The sequence below is a fragment of the Rhinolophus hipposideros genome, assembly GCF_964194185.1.
Source record: "Rhinolophus hipposideros genome assembly, chromosome: 4".
Taxonomy (NCBI): domain Eukaryota; kingdom Metazoa; phylum Chordata; class Mammalia; order Chiroptera; family Rhinolophidae; genus Rhinolophus; species Rhinolophus hipposideros.
The window spans coordinates 34,334,601-34,358,846 of record NC_138050.1 but is presented as its reverse complement, the minus strand read 5'-3'; the positions used below and the strand labels follow the sequence as shown (position 1 = coordinate 34,358,846).

Genomic DNA, 24,246 nt, shown 5'->3' with positions numbered 1-24,246 from the left:
GTTGTATAGTCCCCTTTACCATTATGAAATGTCCATCTTTGTCTCTTGTTATCTTTTTCACCCTGAAGTCTGTTTCATCGGAAATCATTATGGCTACACCTGATTTTTTCTGGGTACCATTTGCTTGGAGTGTCAATTTCCACCCTTTCACTTTGAGTCTATGCTTGTCCTTGTAGCTGAGATGTGTCTCTTGTAGGCAGCATATGGTTGGGTTTAGTTTTTTGATCCAATCTGCTACTCTGTGTCTCTTTATTGGTGAGTTCAGTCCATTTACATTTAGGGTGATTATTGATATGTGAGGATTTCCTGTCATTCTGTCTTTAGTTTTCTGGTAAGGCTGTGTCTCCATTGTTTCTTTGCCTTTTTGTTGTTGTCTGTTATTTCTGTGTGGTAGTATTCTATGATGTTTCCCTCTGTTTCTTCTTTTATTACAGTATATATTTCAGATTTGGATGTTTTTTGAGTGGTTACCCTTGAGTTTATGTAAAAGAAAGTTTGATATTTAGAGTATTCCAGTTTCTTCAGTATGCTTACTTTCTCTATTCCCATATTCCAGTTCAGGCCTTTACGCTCCCCCTTTTTATGTTTCGGTTGCCACAAGTTGTCCCTGTTGATGGTGGTCTAATAGCCTCCTTTAGTATTTCTTGTAGTGCAGGTCGTGTATTAGAAAATTCCCTCAGCTTCTGGATGTCTGGAAAGGTCTTTATTCCTCCTTCATATCTAAAGGAGATCTTTGCTGGATATATTATTCTTGGCTCATGATTTCTCTCTTTCAATAGTTTGAATATTTGGTTCCATTCCCTCCTAGCTTGTAGAGTTTCTGCTGAAAAATCTGATGATAATCTAATGGGCTTTCCTTTGTAAGTTACCGTCTTCTTTTCCCTGGCTGCCTTGAGGATTCTTTCTTTATCATTGATTTTAGACAGCTTCAATACAATGTGCCTTGGTGAAGGCCTGTTGGGATTGAGGTAATTAGGTGTTCTATTTGCTTCTTGGATTCGAGGATCCAGTTCTGTCCACAAGTTTGGGAAGTTCTCATCGACGATTTGTTTGAATATATTCTCTGTTCCCTTCCCTCTTTCTTCTCCTTCTGGTATACCCATTATTCTTATATTGCTCTTTCTGATGGAGTCAGAAAGTTCTTGTAGAGTTCTTTCATTTCTTTTAAGTCTCAAGTCTCTGTCTTCTTCCCTCTGTGTAAATTCCAGGTTCCTATCTTCGATGTCACTGATTCTTTCCTCCATCTGGTCAACTCTACTACCTAAGCTGGATATTTTATTGTTAATTTCTTCTATTGAGTTCTTAATCTCCAGAAATTCTATTTGGTTCTTTTTCAAGATTTCAATCTCTTTTGTAAAATGCTCATGGTGTTCTTTGATTGTGTTTCTGAGTTCATTAAACTGCCTTTCTGTGTTTTCTTGCATCTCGTTCAGTTTTTTCAGAATTGCGATCTTGAATTCTCTGTCATTTAAATCACAAAGGTCCATATCTCTAAGTTCCTTTTCTGGAGACTTTTCACTTTCTTTCTGAGCTATCTTGTTGCCTTGGTTATTCATGGCAATCACTGATTTACTATTTCTCTTCCTAGACATCTACAGGAGTGTCTTCTGCAACAGGTTGATAGGTATGCGAAGAGCTTTGGGATTTCCAAAGCTCTTTCTGCACCAGATTCAGAGCCCGTTTGTTTCAGCAGTTCTGTTTACTCCTGCAGGGATCCGCCCAGATAGGTGGGGCCAGGGGCGGGGTGAGTTGTGAGAGGTGGCCCAGAGCAATGGCGGCGACCACCACCACAGCCAGTCCTGCTTCCACAGCTCCCTCCCCTTTGCCGGAACTAGTTGAGCTGCGAATCTGTGTCTGCGGTCCACAGTTCTCAGAGCAGCAAATATTCTGTCCTTTGATCCGACACTGCTACTTTATGGCTTCTAGCACCGGGCAGGTGGGGGCGGGGCGAGCTCTGGGAGGGTAGGGAGGGGGCGGCTAGTCTCCGTGCCTAGGGCTTCCGTTCTCCGCTCGGCAGTGAGGGCTTAAACCACAGATTTCAGCCCTCTTCCCTCAGTCTTTGCTCCGAGGTCTGCCGTGAGCGAGCTTTGGGTTCAGCGGTTTTGTATGCTGCCCCCTCAGCCCTGTGGGCTGTAAGCGGAGCCCTAGCAGTCCGAGTCCTTCCCTCTCCCGCAGTGGCGGTAGTTCCGGGAGCAGCGGGCTCCGAGCACTGAGCTAGGTCTGTGTCCTGCGCCTGCGCGGCTCCGTCTCCGCACTTCTCCTCTCCCTCCTCCCCCGCTCGCGCGATTCACCCACCTGGAGGTGAATTCAGTAGTGGGCCTCTTCGTCTTGCCTGTCTGCTGTGCAAGGAGTCCTTTGTGGAGTTATAGTTGTCCGATTCGTTGTAAATTCCAGGGGAGCGTTACAGAGGCTCACCTCACGCCGCCATTTTTTTTTTATTCTTTGTGATTTTTTTTAATTAAATTTATTTTTTATATTAGCTTCAGATGCACAAAACAACACGATTAGATATTTACACCCCTCACAAAGTGATAACCTCCATCCCAAGTTGACTCCCCTCTGACATCATATGTAGCTGTTACAATATCATTGACTATATTCCCTATGCCTGTCGTCCACATCCCATATATATATACATATATATGTATTTAACACGTGGTATTATTCTACATCAGCTTCAGGTTGTACCACATTTTCTTTATCCATCTGTTTATTGATGGACATTTAGGTTGCTTCTATGTCTTGGCTGTAGTAAATAATGCTGCAATGAACATAGGTGTGCATATATCTTTTCAAATTAGTGTTTTCGATTCCTTTGGATAATTACCCAGAAGTGGGATTGCTGAGTCACATGGTAGTTCTATTTTTAATTTTTTGAGGAACCTCCATACTGTTTGCATAGTGGCTGTACCAATTGGCAATCCCACCAACTGTGCACGAGGCTTCCCTTTACTCCACATCCTGGCCAGCAGTTATTGTTTGTTGATTTATAGATAATGGCCATTCTGACAGTGAGGTAATATCTCATTGTTGTTTTAACTTTAATTTATCTGTTGATTAAAGATGTTGAACATCTTTTCATATGTCTATTGGCCATCTGTATGTCCTCTTTGGAGAAATGTCTATTCAGGTCCTCTGACCATTTTTTAATCAAATTGTATGTTTCTTTGGTTTTGAGTTGTATGAGTTCCTTGTATATTTTGGATATTAACATTTTATGAGATATATCATTGGTAAATATCTTCTCCCATTCAGGGTTCCTTTGCTGTGCAAAATCTTTTTAGTTTGATGTAGCCCTATTTGTTCATTTTTTCTTTTATTTCCCTTTCCCAAGGAGACATATCCAAAAAAGAAAATGTTACTAAGAGTGACGTCAAAGAGTTTGCTGATTATATTTTCTTCTAAGAGTTTTATAGTTTTGTGTCTTACATTTAAGTATTTAATCATTTTGAGTTTACTCTTGTATATGATGTAAGAAAGTGATCCAGTTTCATTGTTTTGCATGTAGCTGTCTGGTTTTCCCAACACCATTTATTGAAGAGACTGCCTTTACCCCATTGTATATTCTTACCTCCTTTGTCATAGATTAATTGGCCATATAGGTGTGGGTTTATTTCTGGGCTCTCTATTCTGTTCCATTGATTTACATATCTGTTTTTATGCCAGCACCATACTGTTTTTATTACTGTCGCCTTGTGATAGTTTGATACCAGGTAGCATAATAACACCAACTTTGTTCTTTTCTCAAGATTTCTTTGGCTATTTGAGGTCTTTTATGTATTTTAGGATTATTTGTTCTAGTTCTCTGAAAAAATCCCATTAGTATTTTGATAGGGATTGCATTGAATCTATAGATTGCTTTGGGCAATATGGAAATTTTAATGATGTTAATTCTTCCTGTTCATGAGCATTATTTTTAACCTTTCATTTATTTGTATTTTCCTCAGTTTCTTTCTTCAATGTCTGATAGTTTTCTGAGAGCAGGTTTTTTACCTCCTTGGTTATATTTATTCCTAAGTATTTTATTTTTTTATGAAATTGTAAATAGGATTTTAAAATTTTTTTCTTTCTGTTAGTTCATTATTCCTGTGTAAAAATGCTACCAATTTCTGAATATTAATTTTGTATCCTGCTACTTTCCTGAATTCATTTATTCTTATAGGTGTGTGTGTGTAATCTTTAGGGTTCTCTATTGTATCACGTAATCTGCAAATAAAGACAGCTTTACTTCTTCCCTTCCAGTTTGAATTTATTTTATTTCTTTGTCTTGTCTGATTTTTGTGGCTAGGACTTCCAGTACTATGCTGAATAAAAATTGTGAAAGTGGACATCTTTGTCTTGTTCCTGATCTTAAAGTAAACATTTTCAGTTTTACACCATTGACTAGGATGTTAGCTCTGGATTTGTTACATATGGCATTGATTATGTTGAAGTATGTTCCCACTAGCCCTACTAAGCTGAGATTTTTTTTTATCATAAATTATGTTGCCTTTTGTCAAATGTTTTTTCTACATCTATTGATATGATATTTTTATCCTTCATTTTTTTTATGTGGTATATCACATTAATAGATTTGCAGATATTGAACCAGCTTTGCATCCCAGGAATAAATCCCACTTGATCATGGTGTACGATCTTTTTAATGTATTGCTGAATTTGGTTTGCTAATATTCTTAAGGATTTTTGCATCTATGTTCATCAGACATATTTATTGATATCTATATATCTATATATCTATAGGTTTATAGATTTATAGATACATATCTATAAATCTATATCTATATAGGTATATAGATATAGATTTATAGATATAGATAGATAGATATAGATAGATATGTATATATTATGTATTTGGTAGTATTTCTGTCTGGTTTTGGTATCAGGGCAATGTTGGATTTGTAAAATAATTTTAGGAGCCTTCCCTCCTCTTCAGTTTTTTGGAATAGTTTGAGAATAGATATTAATTTTTCTTAGAATGTTTGGTACAACTTTTGTAATGACATCTGGTCTAGAGCTTTTGCTTGTTGGGAGTTTTTGATTACTGATTCGCTTTTCTTAATAGTTATCAGTCTATTCTGATTTCCTGTTTTTTTCTGATTCAGACTTGGAAAATTGTGTGTTTCTAGGAATTTATACATTTCTTCCAGGTTGACCAACTAGTTGGCATATACTTGTTCATAGTATGTCTTTATAATCCTTTGCATTTCTGTTGTGTCAGTTGTCATATCTCCTCTTTAATTTCTGATTTTAATTATTTGGGCCCTCTCTGTTTTTCTTGATGAGTCTGGTTAAAGGTTTATCAATTTTGTTTATCTTTTCAAAGAACCAGTTCTTGGTTTAATTGATCTCTTACCTTGTTTTTATACATATGTTTTGTTTCTTTCCACTCTAATCTTTATTATTTCCTTCCTTCCACTCACTCTGCTCTTTGTTCTTCTTTTCCTAGTTCCTTTAGGTATAAGGTTAAATCGTTTATTTGAGAATTTTCTTGTTTCTTGAGGTAGACCTGTATTGGTAGAAATTTCCATTTTAGAACTGCTTTGTCTATAGATTTTGGGTCATTCTGTTTTTATTTTGATTTGTCACAAAGTATCTTTTGATTTCTTCCTGATCTAATTGTTAACTCATTCATTGTTTAGTAGCTTGTTATTTAGTCTCCTCATTTTTGTATTTCTCAGTTTTCTTCTTATAATTGATTACTAGTTTCATACCATTGTGATTGAAGATGATATTGAATATGATTTCAGTCTTCTTAAATTTATTGAGATTTGTTTTGTGGCCTAACATGTATATGATCTATACTGGAAAATATTCCATCTGCACTTGGAAAGAATGTATATTCTTCTGCTTTTGGGTGAAATATCCTAAAAATATCAATCAAGTCCATGTGCTCCTTTCATGTGTCATTTAAATCCACTGTTTCCTTGTTGATTTTCTATCTGGGTGATCTATTCATTCCCTCACTATTACTGTTGATCTCTATCTTTATGCTATCAATATTTGCTTTATATATTTAGGTGCATGGATGTTTACAAGAGTTATATCCTCTTGTTGGATTGATCCCTTTATCATTATGAAATGCCCTTTTCTGTTTCTTATTACAGCCGTTGTTTTAAAGTTTATTTTGTCTGACATAAGTATTGCTATGCTAGCTTTTTGTTTGTTTGTTTGTTTCCATTTGAATGAAATATCTTTACAATCCCTTTGCTTTCAGTCTGTCTTTTGACTTGAAGTGGGTCTCTTGTAGGCAGCATATATCAACTCTTGTTTTTTATCCACTCAGCCACCCTATGTCTTTTGATTGGAGCATTTAGTATATTCATATTTAAAGTAATTTTTGATAGGTATGTAGTTATTGACAGTTTATTAATTGTTTTCTGATTGTATAATTCTTCTCTATTTCTTATTCTCTTGCTCTCTTCTCTCATATGCTGATGACTTTCTATAATGTTGTGTTTTTATTCCTTTCTCTTTTTTTCTTGTACATCTCTTGTAGGTTTTTGATTTGTGGTTACCATATGCTTAATATATACCAACATATGTTTAAAGCAGTCTAAGTTGATGGTCGCTTAAGTTTGTAGTGATTCTACAATCACTACAGTTTATACTCACCCTCTCCACATTTATGTTATCATTATTTTTTATATGTGTCTGTGTATCCCTTAATTTATGGTTCTAATTACACACGATCTTCCTACTTTTGCCTTTTAACCTTTGTACTAGCTTTATAGTTGGTTGATCCACTCTGCTTTTACTGTCTTTGTTAGTGAGAATTTTTTTCTTTCCTATATTTACTTATCCATGTTCTTTATCTTTTCTACTTAAAGAAGTCTCTTTACACTTCTTGTTTAGTAAACTAGTTACACCTCTTGCTTAGTGGTGATGAACTCCTTTAACATTTTTTGTCTGAGAAGCTCTTTATCTCTCCTTCAATTCTAAATGATAGTGTTGCTGGCTAAAGCAATCTTGGTTGTATGTCTTTGCTTTTCATCACTGAATATTTCATGAAAATCCCTTCTGGCTTGATTTTTCTGTTGAAAAGTCAGCTAACTAACTGCTTTTCTCTTGCTACTGTTAAGATTCTCTCTTTGTATTTAACTTTATCATTTTTTATTATGATATTTTATATCATTTTAGTATTAGGTGGGCCTCTTTAGGTTCATTTTGTTTGTGACTCTCTGTGCTTTCTGGACTTGTATGTATATTTTCCTCACCAGTTTAGAAAAGTTTCCAGTCAGTATTTCCTCAAATAGGTTTTCAATCCCTTGTTCTTTCGTTTCTCCTTCTGGTACCCCTATGATGTGAATGTTTGTATGCTTGATGTTGTCCAAGACCCCTTAAACTATCCTAAATTTTAAAATTCTTTTTCTTTCTGCTCTTATGAGTGGATGTTTTCTGCTACTTTGTTCTTCAAATCACAGATTCGATCCTCTGCTTCTTCTAATCTTCTCTTGATACCCTCTAATGTATTATTCTTCATTAGCTATTGAATCTTTCATTTCTTACTGGTTTATTTTTATGATTTGTATCTCTTTGTTGAATTTCTCATGGAGTCCTAAGTTCATTGAGCTTCCTTATAACCAGTGTTTTGAACTCTATCTCTGGTAGATTGCTTTTCTCCATTTTGTTTAATTCTTTTTCTGGAGTTTTGTCCTATTCTTTCGTTTGGGGCCTGTTTCTTTGTCTCCTTACTTTGGCTGCCTCTTTTTGTTTGTTTCTATGTATTAGGTTGATCTGCTACGTCTCCCAGTCTTGGCAAATGACCTTATGTAGTAGGTGTCTTATGGGACTTGGTGATGCAGTCTCCCTGTGTACCTGAGCTGGGTGCTCCAGGGGTGCTCCTTGTGTAAGTTCACCTGTGGTAGTTGAGTCCTGATTGATGGTGGCACATCAATAGAGGGGGTTGACCTTCAGGCTCACTGGCTGTGAGGGCTGGCCATGACTACAGGTGACAAGCTGTTATGTGGGGGCTGAATCCATGGAGCAGGAGCAGTAGTCACTTTAGCGGGGCTCTGGTGCCAGCCGAGTCCATCCTTCATGTGTGTCATTTGTGGAGCTGGTTGGGTAGTGCTCTGGTGGGGTCTGAAGCCAGTCACCAGATGTGTGGTTCTGGAGCCTCTTGGGAGGGGATCTGATGCAAGCCAAAGTCAGCCACCTTTTATGCCTGGATGGAGGCCACCTGGTGGGAGCTACAAAGTGATCTGCAGTTGGTTGCAGCTTGTGCTGGGCTTGGAGGTACTTGGGAGAGGCCATGCTGTGAACGGAGACAGCTGCCAGGCTTGGGACCCTTTGGTGGGCACCACAGTGTAAGCTGAGGCCAGCTGCCACTTATGCCAAGCTTGTGGGTGCTTAGTTGAATTTACAAGATAACACTGGCTGCAGTTTATGACAAACTTTGGGCCACCTGATGGGACTTGCAATGCAAGTTAAGATGGGCCACTGCTTATGCTGTGCTTGGGGACACTTAGCAAGAGGTGTAGGGCACACTGAGGCTAGTCACTGTTTGTTTGGGGTTGTGAACCATTGAGAGGTTTTAGGAAAGTCCACAGCATGAACTGAGGAGGGCTGCTTGTATGAAAAAGCCTCTGGAAGCAGCTCGGCCTGAAAGCGCTACCTGGGTAGGACATGGTTTCAGGGAATCTCCAGGGCGGAAGAAATGGTATTAGCCAGGTTAATGAAGAACTTAGATTTGGTGCCCATATACTAGCTGTGTTGGGGGGAGGGCTTAACAAAGAAGTGACAGAGCCTGCCAGAGCTTCCATCCCAGCAGAGACCTGCCCTGCCCCCTGCCCCTTCAGTCCTCACCCTGAAGCTAGTCAATTCACTTCCTCCTCAGATGTCCCTGGTGCTTTTAGAGATGTTATCCCTGCACTGGAGCCCAGAGCAAGTGAGTCTGTGAGTGAGCGAGTCTGTTTTGACCCCTCCAGAGGAATGCCAGGGACTCCAGCAGCACTCTGTCTCACTCGGATGCCGTCCTGCTGGTTTTCACAGCCAGATGGTACGGGGACTCCTGTTTCCGGCACTGGTGCCCTGAGCTGGGGAGGCTGGGGTGGGGGTGGGACCCCTTGCTCCTCAGGGGGCACGTCCACAGCCGAGATATCCTTTCTGATTCTTAGTCACCACACTGGGTGTGAGACTTGCTTGTTCCATGTCTCCACCCCTCCTACATGTCCATCATGGCTTCTTCTTTATATCCTTACTTATAAGACTTCTGTTAGCTAGACTTCAGGTGGTTCTCAATGATTGTTGTGCTATAATTTAGTTGTAATTTTGATGTGGTTGTGGGAAAAAGTGAGACAGTGTTTTGCCTATTTTGCCATATTGATGGGAAATCTAAAGCAAAGCTTTTATTTTAATTTTTTTATGTGTGCTTTTATACTTATATTTTTATTTTTGATTATTCAATGTGTTGGGGTAACATTGGTTCGTAACATTATATAATATATAATATATAAAATATAATATATAATATAATATAAATATATGTAATATATAATTTTCAGGTATGCAAATTGATATGTGATTATAATTTGATATGTGTACTCTGTGTTTTACCACCTGAAGTCTTGTTTCTTCTGTTACCCTATATTTGACCCCCTTTACCCACTTTGCTCTCCCCCCACCTGCCTTTTCCCTCTGATAATCATCATTCTGTTGTTTGACTCTATGAGTTTGTTTTTGTTTGTTAATTTTTGTTTTATATTCCATGAGTGAAATCATAGATTTTTGTACTTTTCTACCTTATTTCACTTTGTATAATCTTGAGAGTATTGTGCTGTTTATTTTTAACATAATAATGTAGCATCTCAAAGATTCCAAGTTTGTATTTGGAGACTTATCCTTATTGATGAAAGATTTTGCACGCTGGATAATGCTGGGTTATCTCATTCAATGTTAACTATTGTTGCAATGAACTCACTAGAAACAAAAGCTGAAAGCAAAACACCTGCCCATGGCTTTTTGGCTGAGTTTCTGTGGCTACATTGCAATGTACCAGTGACTTTACTTGAGGAAACCCCACTTCTGAGGTCGAAGAGAATTTCCTCTCTTTAGAAACATAATTGTCATTTAAAAATTTTTCTTTTAGGAAAGGCTTCTTTCTTCCACCTCCTTCCCACTCCCCCCCAGCACACACTTTTATTAATTTGTGCCACCTGAGAGAGGGTACTCTGCCCCCAGCCTACTGGGGTATTTATATTTGAGAACAATGGAGCAGAGAATGAGGGTTGCAAGGCCCCTGGCTCAGGTGTGTGACCTGGCTTTGCTTTTGTTGACAGCGTGAAGCAGAATGAGCGCTATGGCCAGCTGACCCTAGTCAACTCCACTGCGGCTGACACTGGTGAATTCAGCTGCTGGGGGCAGCTCTGCAATGGCTACATCTGCAGGAAGGACGAGGCCAAAACAGGCTCCACCTACATCATTTTTACAGGTAAAAGGTTTGTTGCATTAGTGGAACTCTTCAAACTTCTCGACTGGGCCCATATTAAAGGTTCGCACTGTGTGCTGAACATCAAATAATGACAACGAGAGCACCCACTCTTTGCCAGGATCTGGGCTCAATGCTTTACATCAATTATTTCATGTAAATCTCACAACCACCCTTCAGGGTAAGTACTAATCATTTCCTTTCCCCCCCAATGACAACGTTGAGGTTTAGAGAGATTAAATAAAAGTCTTTAAGGTCATAACACAAGTAAGTGGCTGTATCAGGATTTGAACCCAGGATGGTCTGACTCCAGAGTTGGTACCTACATTTTACAACATGGGAGCCACTAGTCACAGGTGACTCCTTCAACTTAAATGGGAATTCCTTAAACAAAATTAAAAACTCAGTTTCTCAGTGGTACTTGCCATTGCCATCTGAGGCTAGTGGCTACCCGACTGGACACTGCTGATGGAACCCCTCCATCATTGCAGAAAGCTCTCTGGGATGGCACTGCTGTACGCTTTTAGTCATATGCTCTCAGAACCTGTGATGCTCTACTTTCTGAACCTCCACAGTCGAGGATGCCTGCCTATAGACCTCCTTGTCTTGTCCTCATGGGGACTGTGAGCTGATATTTTGGTGGCAGGATTTCCAAAGGTTGTGGCCTTTGTGGCTCTAGTCCCAATCCCTGGGCCGCAGTGAGGTGCCTGAAAAGGTCAGAGTGAACCCTTGTCCTGCCTTGCAGCACTAGGGATGTTTTTGCCAGGTGGAATTGCACGTGGAGAAACAGGCATTGCAGAGTAGCTTGCCAGCCTCCTTCCTCTGCAGAGCTCTCTGAACTGAAGTTTGGGGGATGACTTTCTCCAACAAGGTTCAGAGGTCAGGAACAACTTTCAGTAACCCTACAAATGCCATCCCCTGGTGTTGCTGTTATCCACGGCGTTTCAGGTGAAGCCAGAATGCTTTCTCAGTGTCTGGGCAGGGACTTTCAGGTGACATGTCTACACCTTGAACTCATCTATCTTTCATACCTGAGTAATTTAGGCCTATGACCTTATGCCCTGGACATTAAGGAATGCTTTAGCATAGTCTCATATATAATCTCTTCCTGCCCAAATAGCTCCTCTCTGGCAAGCAGATACATTAGCCAAGCACTCTACCATCCTGAAGGCCCATGCATCTCATTTCATTTCCACAATATCTCTGGGAACTAAGTAGAAGCTGCTTTATTATCTCTATAGTAGAAATAATGCTGATGCTGAGCCTCAAAGGGCAAGGTGATCCATTCAATGTTTCATGACTTCCAGTGGCAGAATAAAGAGTTAAACCCTGTTTTTCGACCCAGCATCCAATGTTCTTAGTGCCCTAACCCATGTCTAAGACAAGTGATTGCTAGATGGGCAGACAGACACTAGCTAGCATAACTACGGATGTCAGGCGAATTGCTAACAGTTGTTCATAGGTAATCCCTTCTGATCCTCATTCTGGAATGTGCTACGCAGAATGCCCACGTGCTCTTGCTGTTATACCACACTGGGAAGCAATAATGGAAAAGGCAACTAAATAAGCCTCATAAGAGCCTGTTATTTTGGATGAGGAGTGATGCCGTACTTCAAATATCAGAATGAAGATTCTTTGTTACAGTCAGTACTGTTCTGTCTTTCCAAACTATTGGTTTTTGAACTGAGATTTTGAACTGAAGACCTCCCTTGGGCAGAATGTCCTATTAGGGTTACGGGCTCTCTTTGAGTTTTAGAGGCAGGTCTTCTTCCTTAATGTAGGGAAGCTCCCTTGTGAATACAAGGAATGCCTCCCAATTAATATTTATTTCCACTTTCAAGAAACCTGGATCAAAAAGGGATGTGATGTAATGTGTTGTATCATCTTCTTATTCCTCAACACTTAAGAGCTCAGTTGGATTTTTGGAATAGGGTGTAGCAATTTGTTTTTTCAGGCCTGCGTGGGTTTGCAAAACCAAGATGGGCTGTTGTGGGAGCTGAGCTCTCTGCTGCTGGCTCTGGATTCCCTTCAGAACATATGCTTCCCCGCTACCCACACAGAGAAACGTCTGGCATTCATTATGTTTGTATGTTTCCTAGAGTTTGATTGCAAACACTGTGAAGCTTCTTTTTGGCTGTTGTTCATTTGTGCAGTTTTTGATTAAGCAGCCATCACATATTTGATCTTTATCCAGGACGCGCTCAAGAGTGTTTCTGTTGTCCTCTCTAACTTTTTATTGAAGTATAACATGTATAAAGAAAACTACACAAATCATAACTTTACTCAATATATTATCCTCAATTGAACATACACGTGTTTAGCCACCGCGCAGATCAAGGAGGAGAACATTACTGGCAGTGGGGCTTTCTCATGGCAAGAGGCCTCTGGGCTCCAATTTTCATATGTAGTAAAACCACATTAATGAGCACTTTTATGGAGTTTGTTATAATTTGGATTTTATTTTATAGCCTATTAACTTTGATTTTTTTTTTTTTTGGAAGTCTAAATTTCCACGTGCTTAGTTTTCTTAAAGTAATGTTTGTCATCTACTCAAGTAGATACAAACATGTTTGCAGGGGACATACGTAATCTATCATTGTTTAAATGAACTTCAACATAACTCTTTTTTTGGTAGATAGAATCTACTGATTATACATATATTTTTTTCTGTTTGTTAAAGCAGATGGTGTGGTCATTTCTTTCAAAGCACCTATTATTTTAGTACAAGAAGTAAGACCATATTTTTGTGTTCTGAAATTCAGATTGTTATTCTGCTGGCTTTGCTCATTGGTTCTGTTTCCTCTACAAAACCTTAAAAGTTGTTGCTAAATCTTGCAATCATAAATTCCTTCAATGTTTTTGCTTTAAATCTTTAATACTAATATTCTACAAAAAGGATTCTTCTCTTTATAAATGGGAATGTGGAAGCACAGAGAAAGTGACATATCCAAGGCCATACAGACTTCCTCTTTGTGAACGCAGGGCCCTTGGCTACAACATTGACAGAGGTGCCCCTTGTCTAAGTCTGAAAGTCAGCTTATCATGAAGCGGCATGCATCACCCAGCCTGATACATAATGCTGCAAAATATAGAGGTAACTGAGCCATGACATACTCTTTCCTGATCTCAGTCAGAGCCAGGAGGAATAACCTCCATGTTACTGAGCTTGTACTCATTACCGAAGAACTTTTACCCCATAAAGACATTTGATGGTGTGTCCAGAAATTCTTTTCCTACCCTAACATATCATACAACTAGGGCACAAAGAAGGGTAGTGAAGGAGAAAGCCAAGAATAGTTGGTTGTTTCAGGAACATTGAAGGAAAAATATAGGAAACAATGTAACAGATGTTGGGGTTTGATTAAAAGATTTCTCTTAGCAGTTACTATAATTCGCTCACAGAATACAAAACAAAGGATTTAATGTGCCATGCCAAAACCAAATCCTCCTCCCAAAAAAACCCAACCCAGATTCCTTTCACTGTACTAAAGTATGGGTAAACCAGTCCTCGTTTCTGTAAGATAAAAATACCATCATCTAGAGCTTAAAGAACACAGAGTGATTTTAGAGGAAACAGGAGGAAACAGGCTGAAGGTCCCTTTAGAGGAAACAGGCTGAAGGTCCCTAGCCCAGTGGCAGCCCAGCCCAGCCCAGCTCAGAATCTGAGATAGTGAGTTCCTCATCTGTTTCTACTCGACTCGCTTTCCATTGACCTTTGCAGGAAGGAGGTCCTCTGGGCTGTGAGGATGCCAGCCCCTCACTGGACGGGGCTTCTCAGTGGATCTCTGCTGTGCTGGGACAGGCAGTTACTAAGCATAAGCTATGGGGCTAATTTCTCGAGACACAACAGTTGTTTATAGGTTTTTAAACTGCTCTTAACATAAGGAAATCAGTCTCCTAACCTGCTTCCTCAGTGGGATAATCCATGGTCCTGATCTGGGCTCGAACGAAAACCTATTTTGTTTCCTTTAAAAAGATGGGAAATAACATCCTTCTTCCCCCAAAGAAAAACCATTTTAAAAAATGACACTTTCTATTCATAAGGACTCAGTATTCTGAGTATAGTCCGGTCCCCTCTCATCTTTGTGCCCTGAATGCAAGAATCCATAAAGTGCTCATACCTTGCTTCTACAGAATAAATAAGCCTGTGTCTTTTCCTTTGCAGAGAAAGGAGAACTTTTTGTACCTTCTCCCAGTTACTTTGACGTTGTCTACTTGAACCCGGACAGACAGGCGGTGGTTCCTTGTCGAGTGACCGTCCTGTCAGCCAAAGTCACTCTCCATAGGGAGTTCCCGGCCAAGGAAATCCCCGCCAATGGAACAGACATTGTTTATGACATGAAGAGAGGCTTTGTGTATCTGCAACCTCATTCTGACCACCAGGGGGTAGTCTACTGCAAGGCAGAGGCTGGGGGCAAGTCTCAGATCTCTGTCAAGTACCAACTCCTCTACGCTGAAGGTAAGCCTGCTTCCTACCAGTGCCTAGATTTTTGTTGCTTCCAGCTGGTCTGTATCAGGTATTGCTGTTCCCAAGTATGGATGGAAATTAGGAGACACAGAATGAGGTTCTTAAAGGCTTCTTTAAGGGACTGCCATTTCTAAAATGCTCTACTTCCTTGTCTGTGACCCTGACCCAACATTCCTTGACTCCCTTCTCTCCAAATCCATCCAGCATTCAGTCTGGTACTGCCTCTGTATGACTAATCAGCAATTCTCCAAAATCCCCAGACTCTTCTTAGAACATTGTCTCAGATGAGAACATCCTCTCTGAACCCAAATAGACTGTCTTCTCAGGGCACCATCCCTTTCCCATGTCAAGGTCAGGAGGTGGATTTGGTGTCCTTCTTGCACTCATTCCCACTTCCTGATTCTCTTTCACCCTCTGTTAGGAACCTCTGCTCTTCAGAGACATGTAGCTCGTGGCTATATCAGCTTTCTCATCTTTTTTCTTATCACGCCCCTAATGGGCTCATTGTCCTCTTCATCCCTCCATTTTCTGGGTTGGAACTGATTGGCCTGGTTCACTGACAGCTTCATCCACTCCACCTCAGACAGCCCTCCCTCAGTCATAACTTTAACAAGCCAGCAACCACCACTGCTCTGACTTAGCAGTCACTGAGTCAGACCTCCGACTTGAACCACAGCCTCATACCTCCCCCGATTCTTCAGTGATTCCTTCTGCACCAACCCTCACATCCACCCTCTACTCTCCACATTCCCTACATTCTCTGCCTGCCCCAGCCCACCCAGTTTAGAGTCCAGGGCTCATGGTTTCAATGCTCTCTGCCAATGCCCTGAACTCCTTGTTTTTCTGTATTCTCCTTCCACCTGTCCAGGAAAACACCATCCTAAATGAACATAACTGTACCTTTTCTCCATGCTGAAGGCTGCTTGGAAAATCCCATGGGTGTGTAAATTTATTCTCTGCCAGTTGGCCTCACTGCTTTCTTCTTGACAGAATTGAAATAGGCTCATATCTCTCCATTAAACATGGAACTATTTTTTTAATATGACCATTTTAGTGAGGAGTTTCAATTCAGTGGTTTCATACATGAAACACTTTCTTTTGTTCAGGAACTTCCATCAATCCTGCCTCCTTTTTTAAAAGTAGTGAGGTCCATTAATGATATCTCAGTCCAATTCCACATCCAACAGGCTCTTTGGATTAGGAAGATAGTCTTATCCCCTTTCTAAGACTGTCCACATAAAATCTTTAACCCCACATTTGACATAAAGCCCACTCTTGCTCTCCCCACCAGCCTGCCGGCTACACTGGTGACTCCAGCAGCTGGAGTGAGGGAGTAGGGTGGGAGACGGCTGGCTCCCCTCCTTCCTCTGGTGCTAGGCTGGGGGCAGAAAGGGAGAGGCTGCAGCCCAGAGGCAGTTGCTCCAGATAATAAATGCTGACCTGGCCTCTTCATGAAAAATGTGGGGACAGATGATGGCTCCAACACCTTGTCATGGATGATAAGGAACTCACCCCTAAGCAGCCCTCTTGGTACCATACACCCCTGAGATTCAGCCTCATCCTCTGGACCCTCAGCTAAGGGCCTCCACAGTCTGGTTTCATCTCTTCGCTCCCAGCTGGAGTGTGGTCTCAGAAAGGCTATGGCATTGACATTTCTATGTCACTCAAATCCCGACTCTGGAGCATGTGGGAACCAGAATGTATAGTGGGGACTTAGTCCAAGGCCCTTGTCCTCCTGGCAGCTCTTCCTCCCATGCCATCCCTTCTTCCCAGTGCTCTCCAGCCCAGGCAGCAATCAGATCTCTGCTGCCGAAGGACATGTGGCCTCCCCTTCCTTGACAAATGATCCCCTTGAGCTTCCCTTCCAACTTCAGGCAAGAAAGCCCCCCTCAGCAGCCCCTGTGCGTCGGTAGAGGAAATGGTTCCTCTTCATGCACTATAGTGCCTCAACGATAACCTTTCTCTCTCTCAGAATTCTTATGTGACCGGGCTAAGAGGCCTGTGTGGGGGGTAGAGTCCGTTCTCCAGCAGTAGTGCTACTTGGGCAGCCCTGTGGCAGGATGAGTGGCCCCAGGAGCTAGCCATTCTGAGATGAGAACTCAGACTCTTTAATATTTCTGGTTCTCAGCCCTGGACTCATTCACTAGGCCACGGCACCAACACACCGTTACCAAATATCCCTCACAACCCTCCTTGACCAACCTCAGCCCTCGGCTAAGGCCATCTCTTTTTCCCATCAATTCCAACCGCCCTGAAAGAGCTCTCCCTGTTCCTTGTTTTCATTTCCTTCCCTCCCACATGCTCATCTGTCTTCCCCTGTGCTCCACCCAAAAGCAAGGGTGTCAGGGCCCCAGGCCATTCAATCCAGCAGCACATTTCTGTCCTCATCCTACTAGATTCCACCTCGCCTGCATGAAACCCCTCTTCCTGGCCTCATTTTGTCCTCTTTTCCCCCCAACTTTCTTATTCTGCCTTGTCAGGTCTTTGCCTCTCCCAGCTTGTGAATGTTCGGAGCTCCCCAGGACCCCTTCTATCTCATTCCTTGTTCTCCTGCGTGGTTTCAGCCACATCCATGCCCTGCTGCGTATCTGTTCACTGTAACTTCTAATTGAATCTATGTGGCCCAGATCTGGGAGTGCCAGCTTCATGTAACCAACTGCCTACCTAGTATCTGTGTTTAGATGCTTCACGGGCCCTTCCCTGCATTCCCGATCTTCTCCCCTGGCCTGGTTCTTCAGCTTTCCTTGTCTCCAATGGTGATGCGGTCACCCAGTACGCAGCGCCAAGACTGGGAGTCCACCTGAAACTCCCATCTCCTCCTACTCCTTTTTACCTTTTCTATTAAATCACTTTCAACTCCTGCTATTTCTCTTCATCCTCACTGCAAAAAGAGTCCAAACTATCATCTCTTCCTTGGGTTAATCTGAATGCTTTTCCAGCTGATCTCCCCTACATCCACCTTTCCTCTCTTCCACACTGTAGCTGATTATAATGCCAATCAAAACCGTTCAGTGGGTTCCCACTTTTCCTAGAACCAAGGTCAAAATTTCCCCCGTGGCCTTAAAGGCCTTGCCTGGCCAACCTCTGCCCTTGCTCAGCTGCCTGCTCTGCTTTCTTCCACCTCATGGTGGGGGCTTTGGCACTGTCATTCCCCATCAGCTGGTTCCTCCCCCATCTCCTTCCATGCCTGTTAAGCTCTCCCTTCAGATTCTAGATCAAACATTGCTACCTCAAGGAAGTTTCCTGCTTCTCAGACTATTCTGAACTTCCAGTGCACTCTGGGCTTCTCATAGTTCTTAACACAACTCCGTTTAAATTAACCACACAATTACTTGCTTAATGTCTGCCTCTCCCTCTGGATTCCAGGCTTATTGGGCTCAGAGATCACGTGTCTCATCCCATACTGTGGTCCTACCTCCTAGCATGTCGCCTTGCTCAAGGCTGCTGTCACAAGTATTTGTTGAGTGACCTGACCACAGTGAAGAAATTTGTTTCTGCAGTGCTGAGACTGCAAACATATGTAGCCCTCGTGCCCTTCCTGTAAACCTCTTTCTCATTAGATATAGACGTTCGCCTCTTCTTTCTGAGGATGAACAGACACACACCCACCTGTTCCCCTCCACCTATGTGGTTGCCCTCTCTACATTCTGCTTGTTCTCTCCCCCAAGTACCTTCTTTTCCTTCAACTTCATTCCCTTCATAGGAACCCCTGGAGACCTTTTAGCTTCCTCTCCTAATTACAAGTGTCATGGCTGGACCTGGGGAGTTCTGGATGATTCTTGCCAGTCATTCTGTACTGGCAAGTAGAGAGAGAGAGAAGGCTTCAAAGAAAGTGGTAGGATAGAGGTCCGTTGTTAATTGGAAGCTATAAAAAAGGTAGAAATGTTACATATCTGTCCAAAGCAAAGAATGTGTCTGTAGGTTTGTCTTGAATGTCATACTCAAGAATCCCATCTCACTTTCCCTGGCTCCTGCTTACTTCCAGTTCCCAGTGGACCCCCATCAACAAGCATCTTGGCATCTTCAAACAAAGTGAAAAGTGGGGATGACATCAGTGTCCTCTGCAGTGTCCTAGGGGAGCCTGATGTGGAGGTGGAATTCAGGTGGATCTATCCAGGGCAGAAGGTAAGCACCAGACCCTAGACTCAGCCACTTGTTTTCACTCAGGGTTGTCTCCCAGTGAGAAAGACAATAACTTAAGTGCAAGAAATGTGTGCGCTATGGTAAGGGCTGGGGCTGGCTGGCTTGCTTTATGATGTTTCAGTACTTTTACAAAAGGCTTTTTTTTTTTAATAGGGAAAAAGGTGACTTGGTTCCATTAGGCAATTCACTCAGTGTACCCTCTTCATATGTGATTTTTCTTCATAACCCTTAAATAAGAGGAGACAGGGGCTTGAAAGGGAAAGCAGGGGGCCACCCCCATTCTCCACTCCCAACCTCAATCTTCAGTTTTAATTCTGGGTTGATTGGAGCACAATTTAACCTCCTTCGGCGTGTTCTCCATACACATTGTGCCCTGTGGCGTGGAGCTCTGAGCAGACATTCACGAAGTGGGCATAGAAACGCAGGCACTGTCAAAAAGGTGCTGTGAGGCCAGAGATTATTTTAAAATAGACTTCCCATAAAAGCGACTACAGCTCATTTAGCCTCTGTGCATGTTCTGCTCACTAAAATAAACAGCTTTGCTTCAAACATGGAATAATCCCTTTGTTGCCAGAAGAGATTTGGCCTCTTGAGATGTTCTCAGTAGCCAATACACTTCTGACTTGAGGGCTGTGATTGGTGGAAAATACCTGCCTGGAGAATAGTATTTTCCAGAATCCTGGTACTTGTTTTTAAACACTTGTCACCGTTAGAGGGCATTAATGATTTTCAATAGGGATTTTTTAATTTTTTACATTGCCAATTATTTCATGAGCAGAAAGGGGATTAATATAGTAATACTATGTTAGTTATTTTTAACGAATCCAGAAGGCACTATGCTCTTATCACCAAATTTGGATGAAGCATCTGAAAGTGACCATCTGACTTTCTGGAAATAGGGAGTTATGTCATCTAGGACATCACATTATCCATCCTTGGTACAACTTTTCTCCCACTGGAGTCCGATGGCACATTTTACTAATCATACTTCTCTCTCTTCCAAATCTGAATAACTGGGAGCTTTGATTCATTTACATAGCTAGAGTTGAGTGCTTTGGGCTCTTTTTGACTATAAGTTCTGTGAATAAAAACCACTGAGCGAGAGGATATAAGTGGGTGACGTAGAAGAGAACAGTGAAAAATTTTGTCCATGTTTTTATGCCCAATACCATTTCTCTATTCTTGGACGTTCAAAAGAATCAATCTTATATCAAATAGAAACTTACCAAAGAGAAGGGCGGTAAGAGAGAGTCAAACTGCATAATGAAATCCAAGACTCTGCTTTGAAAAACAATGCAGTCTAAAATGATTATACAGCGTGAAAGCATCCATGAGCTACGCATACCAAATAGTCTTTTATGAGCATGTGTTTTACACTCCGAAAGGAACGCTCAGCAGCGCTGGGGGAATGGAAGCTGTTAGTAGCAGCTTCTCAGTTGTGCTTGAGTCCATGTGGATGTCATTAAACAGGATGAAAGACCCGTGACGATTCAAGACACTTGGAGGCTGATCCACAGAGGGCTTGGACACACCACAAGAATCTCCCAGAGCGTCATGACAGTCGAAGACTTTGAGACCATTGATGCAGGATATTACATTTGCACTGCCCAGAATCTCCGAGGACAGACTACAGTAGCTACCACTGTTGAGTTTTCCTGACTTGGAAAATGAAGTATAATGGACTGATGGAAAGCCCATTTGTGTACACAACCAGCTTTGGCGTTCTTGCGACTAGTGCTTTGCCAGAGGCTGATGTCGAGCCCCAACCCCTGCCTTGTGAGTAAGACCGAGACATCCAAACTAAACGGAAGTCATCTGGTCTAACAGGAGTGTTAACTCCTCTGACAGAAAGCATGTATTTTGATTGCTTAGCTACATATATGCATTTCTGGTTTTTATACTAAGAAAGCATATATGTAAACAACTTTATATAATCATTTCTATTAAACAAGCAACATTTTGTAAAAAATAAAAAATAGGCTAAGTGCTCATGTTTTAGATTGGCTTGAAGTACATCCAGAAGGACTTAGTGGCAGTAATGTTTGGGTTAATACCTAACATTCTATTTGATTTAATAATACTACACAAGAATCTAAAAATGTAACAATATAAAGTTCAACTATATATGAACTATGATATGAAGGTATCAGAAAGTCATAGCACCTTGCTTTAAAAAAAAAATTGCTGCACTCAGAAGTACTAGTTCTAGATCAGTATAGTCAATAAGATCTCCAGCATATATTTTTAAAAGTTTAACTTTCAATATAAAATAGGTGCACAGGTCTAGAAAGATTCAACTTCGTTTAGACTTTTTTTTACCATCTTCAAAAACATTTAGACCATAGTTCCAATTTTGTTACCTTATAGAGCAGAAATTGTTAAAACCAGTAAAAGGTTATTTCTCCAAAACACACAACTTTGAATTTAGGAAAGAGAAGCTTAGCTCTGTGAGCCCAATTTTAGCCCATGACCAATTGTGTGGTTGCATTGGAAATTCCTGGGCAATAGCTTAGGAGGAGACGTGATGTCAACTCCTGTGCTACAGAAGGGCTATAGAATGAAGACCACTTTGGAGAATGAAGTATGTCACAGGTTCCAATTCTTATATTGAATATTCCAGCATTATTTATTTGATCAAAGTAAAAATACACTTTCCATCACTACAAACTGAGCACAACTACAGCTGTTTACACAACCATATTTTTATGACGTGCCAACATTTTGCATCCTACATGAAACATTTGGTTTGAAAAAAAATCTTAAAGTTCTCTGTTTTGTTTCCTATCTTCTCTCCAGTTGTCTGGCGTTCTCTGAAGACATTTTATACTAATTGTGTAAGATTGATTTCCCCAGACACCTAAATGGTATGGAAGAGAGCAGGGAACAGCACAAGATTTACCATTCGAGGGGATGGATGGCAAACCCAACTTTGGCTAATGGCATTGAGAATAACTTGAAAGGGTAAGCAGAGAGATATTCCAGGAGGTGGCAGTGAACCTACGTTCCCATTTATCAGAAGCAAACAAGGAAGTTACATATATAATAAACTACTGAAGTTTAGACTTCAGACACAATTGCTAATAAAAAATCATGCATCATGACTATCAATTTGCTATGTAGTGTACATGTAAATGATGAATCAAATATCCACCTCTAGTTTCCTGAATCTGTTCTTACTACAGGGGTTATTTGTACAGCCATCAGCAACACAGATTAGTAAATACTGACATCACAATGTTAACACATGCAGGGAGATGGAGAAAAAGCCATAGTTCTTCCACTTTCCCAAAGTATTAGAATTGAGAGAGGAGGTAAGTGAAATTTTGAAAAGAAATTGAAATGCAACATGGAGGAGAGTTGTGGAAGCCACATTTGCTCTCGTCAGGTGGCTTTCTACCTTCCCAAGGACAGAAGGATTCCTCCAAGGGTACATGGAAACTTAGCATTATCTTCTCAGACTGTTTTCTTCGATTAAATACTGCATCCCTGGTTTGATCAAGGTACTCCTATTCAACAATAAGCACTGAAGCCTACTTTTCTTAGTTCTACCAGCCAATGATTTTTATTCTTTATTCCCTCTAGGGTTTCTGAAAATCTGTACTATCAATCCAGGCCATAGTTTTTTTGGAAAGTGATTTCAGCACCTTGAAGATGAGCTGGCTTGGGAAAAGCATATTCCATTATCCTTGTCCCAGAGAAAACTAGGTAGGAGGTAGGAGGTTTGCTTTTGCAGCTCTGGCTGGGTGAGGAAGGAAAGGGAGGAGGAAATGAGAAAAATGAGAGAAGACGGTTTAAGTGTGTGAGGATAGCTTAGGTCAAGGTAAAAGTAAGGCAGAAGTAATCCATTGCTTCTGTCCCTTTTCTTTATACAGATTTTTAGAAAACTTAGGGTTCTACATTTGCTCATAGCCTGAGAAAATGGATTGTAGTAAAATGTTAGGTTCACGTGGGAAAGTTAAAATTCTACAGAAAAACAAATCTCGCTGGTATCTACTGATGTGGCTGAACACTGAAAGACTGCACAGACATGGAGAAGTCAAAGCTTTTCCTGTCATTTTCTTTCCCCTGTGTCAAAGGGCGAGGCGGAGTGGGTGGTAGAGAATCCTAATTCAAGCAACTACTGCTCTTTCTTCTATGGCTTTTTGCAGAAATGCATACATTGACTTATCTGATTAGCACATATTCAGCTTTTGACTTTCAATACACAGCAAAGGAGGCAGCATCAGACACAGGACACTCCCTTACATCCATTTCATTCACACGTCCCCAAAATAAACATTACAAGAAGGTGTCTGTGGTGAAGAACATTATAAAGGTTATAAATCTTTATCTTAAGAAAACCCTGAGAGTTTTTCCCCATATGCTTACGTGAAAAAGGCAATGAACAAGACCTTCACCTTCTTATTCTTTAAGTGCTTTGTGCAGATCGTTTGGGAGGAGTCTCTTGGACTGACTCAGACCTTCCCCCAGAGTTCCAGTCTCAGACGGAGCCGATGCGGAGGGTGGAGACTTTCCAGTTCAAGTGCGGTAATTACACGTTCGCTAACGTAGCTCTTGCTCCCATGACCACGGTTAGGGTCAGTACTGCAGACCTGTAGAAACGCTTTCAGACAGTCTTCTCCACTTTCAGAGAGCGTCATCTGGGTGAAACGTTGGGGCTGGGGAAGGAGCCCGAATTCCTTGGCGACTGGAAGGGGATAGCGGGAGACGTGGGAGACCTCTTGGGGCTGCACAAGTCCCCGTTGTGCAGCTTCCACAGCAGCTCCTCGTTTTCCATGGAGAGTCGCTTGTTGACTTTTGACTCCTTCTCCAGTGACTCCTGCAGAACAGCCTGCTCGGTGGAAAGTTGCCTTAAAGACAAAAAAAGAACCAGAAGCCCCGTGGATCTGAGTTATAAAGAAAAATTGAAAAAATTTCCTTACCATTTTAAATTTGCAAGTCCAGTAAAATGACCCCTTTGGAATAAAAGGGAGCCCTGCATAGAGCTACTTGGCCAGCTGAGAAACCCTGGAAATATGAGCAGGAGCCAAAACAAAGCTACGTTTTGGGGGCAATTTCACAGTAGGCTGAGTGACACTGCCACAGGTATTGTGCATTTCTTGTGACTGTCTTATGTTGGGGGCTGTTTCCTACTTGGTCTCCTGATGCTCTTTCTCTGAAAGTATTTTCAGTGTCAGTAAGCCAGGGGCCACGGGGAAGGCCGGCCTGC

At 41.4% G+C, this 24,246-nt stretch overlaps 2 protein-coding genes across 13 annotated transcripts in view; one reads left to right on the top strand and one right to left on the bottom strand.

Moving 5' to 3' along the window:
* PDGFRL (platelet derived growth factor receptor like) overlaps positions 1-22,188 on the top strand; it is a 62,815-nt gene extending 40,627 nt beyond the window's left edge. For both annotated transcript variants that reach the window (XM_081045455.1, XM_081045456.1), the window contains exons 3-6: positions 10,278-10,429; positions 14,592-14,885; positions 18,880-19,019; positions 20,508-22,188. In XM_081045455.1, the coding sequence (XP_080901581.1) occupies positions 10,278-10,429; positions 14,592-14,885; positions 18,880-19,019; positions 20,508-20,696 (775 nt within the window). In that variant the 3' untranslated portion in view covers positions 20,697-22,188. The remainder of the gene's footprint in view (positions 1-10,277; positions 10,430-14,591; positions 14,886-18,879; positions 19,020-20,507) is intronic.
* Positions 21,623-24,246, bottom strand: part of MTUS1 (microtubule associated scaffold protein 1) — a gene marked incomplete at both ends in the record, with an annotated part of 140,624 nt that continues 138,000 nt past the window's right edge. For 9 of the 11 annotated variants that reach the window (XM_081045442.1, XM_081045447.1, XM_081045448.1 and 6 more), the window contains one exon: positions 21,623-23,887. In XM_081045442.1, coding sequence (XP_080901568.1) covers positions 23,674-23,887 — 214 coding nt within the window. The remainder of the gene's footprint in view (positions 23,888-24,246) is intronic. The other 2 variants (XM_081045452.1, XM_081045443.1) reach the window with 1 other exon arrangement.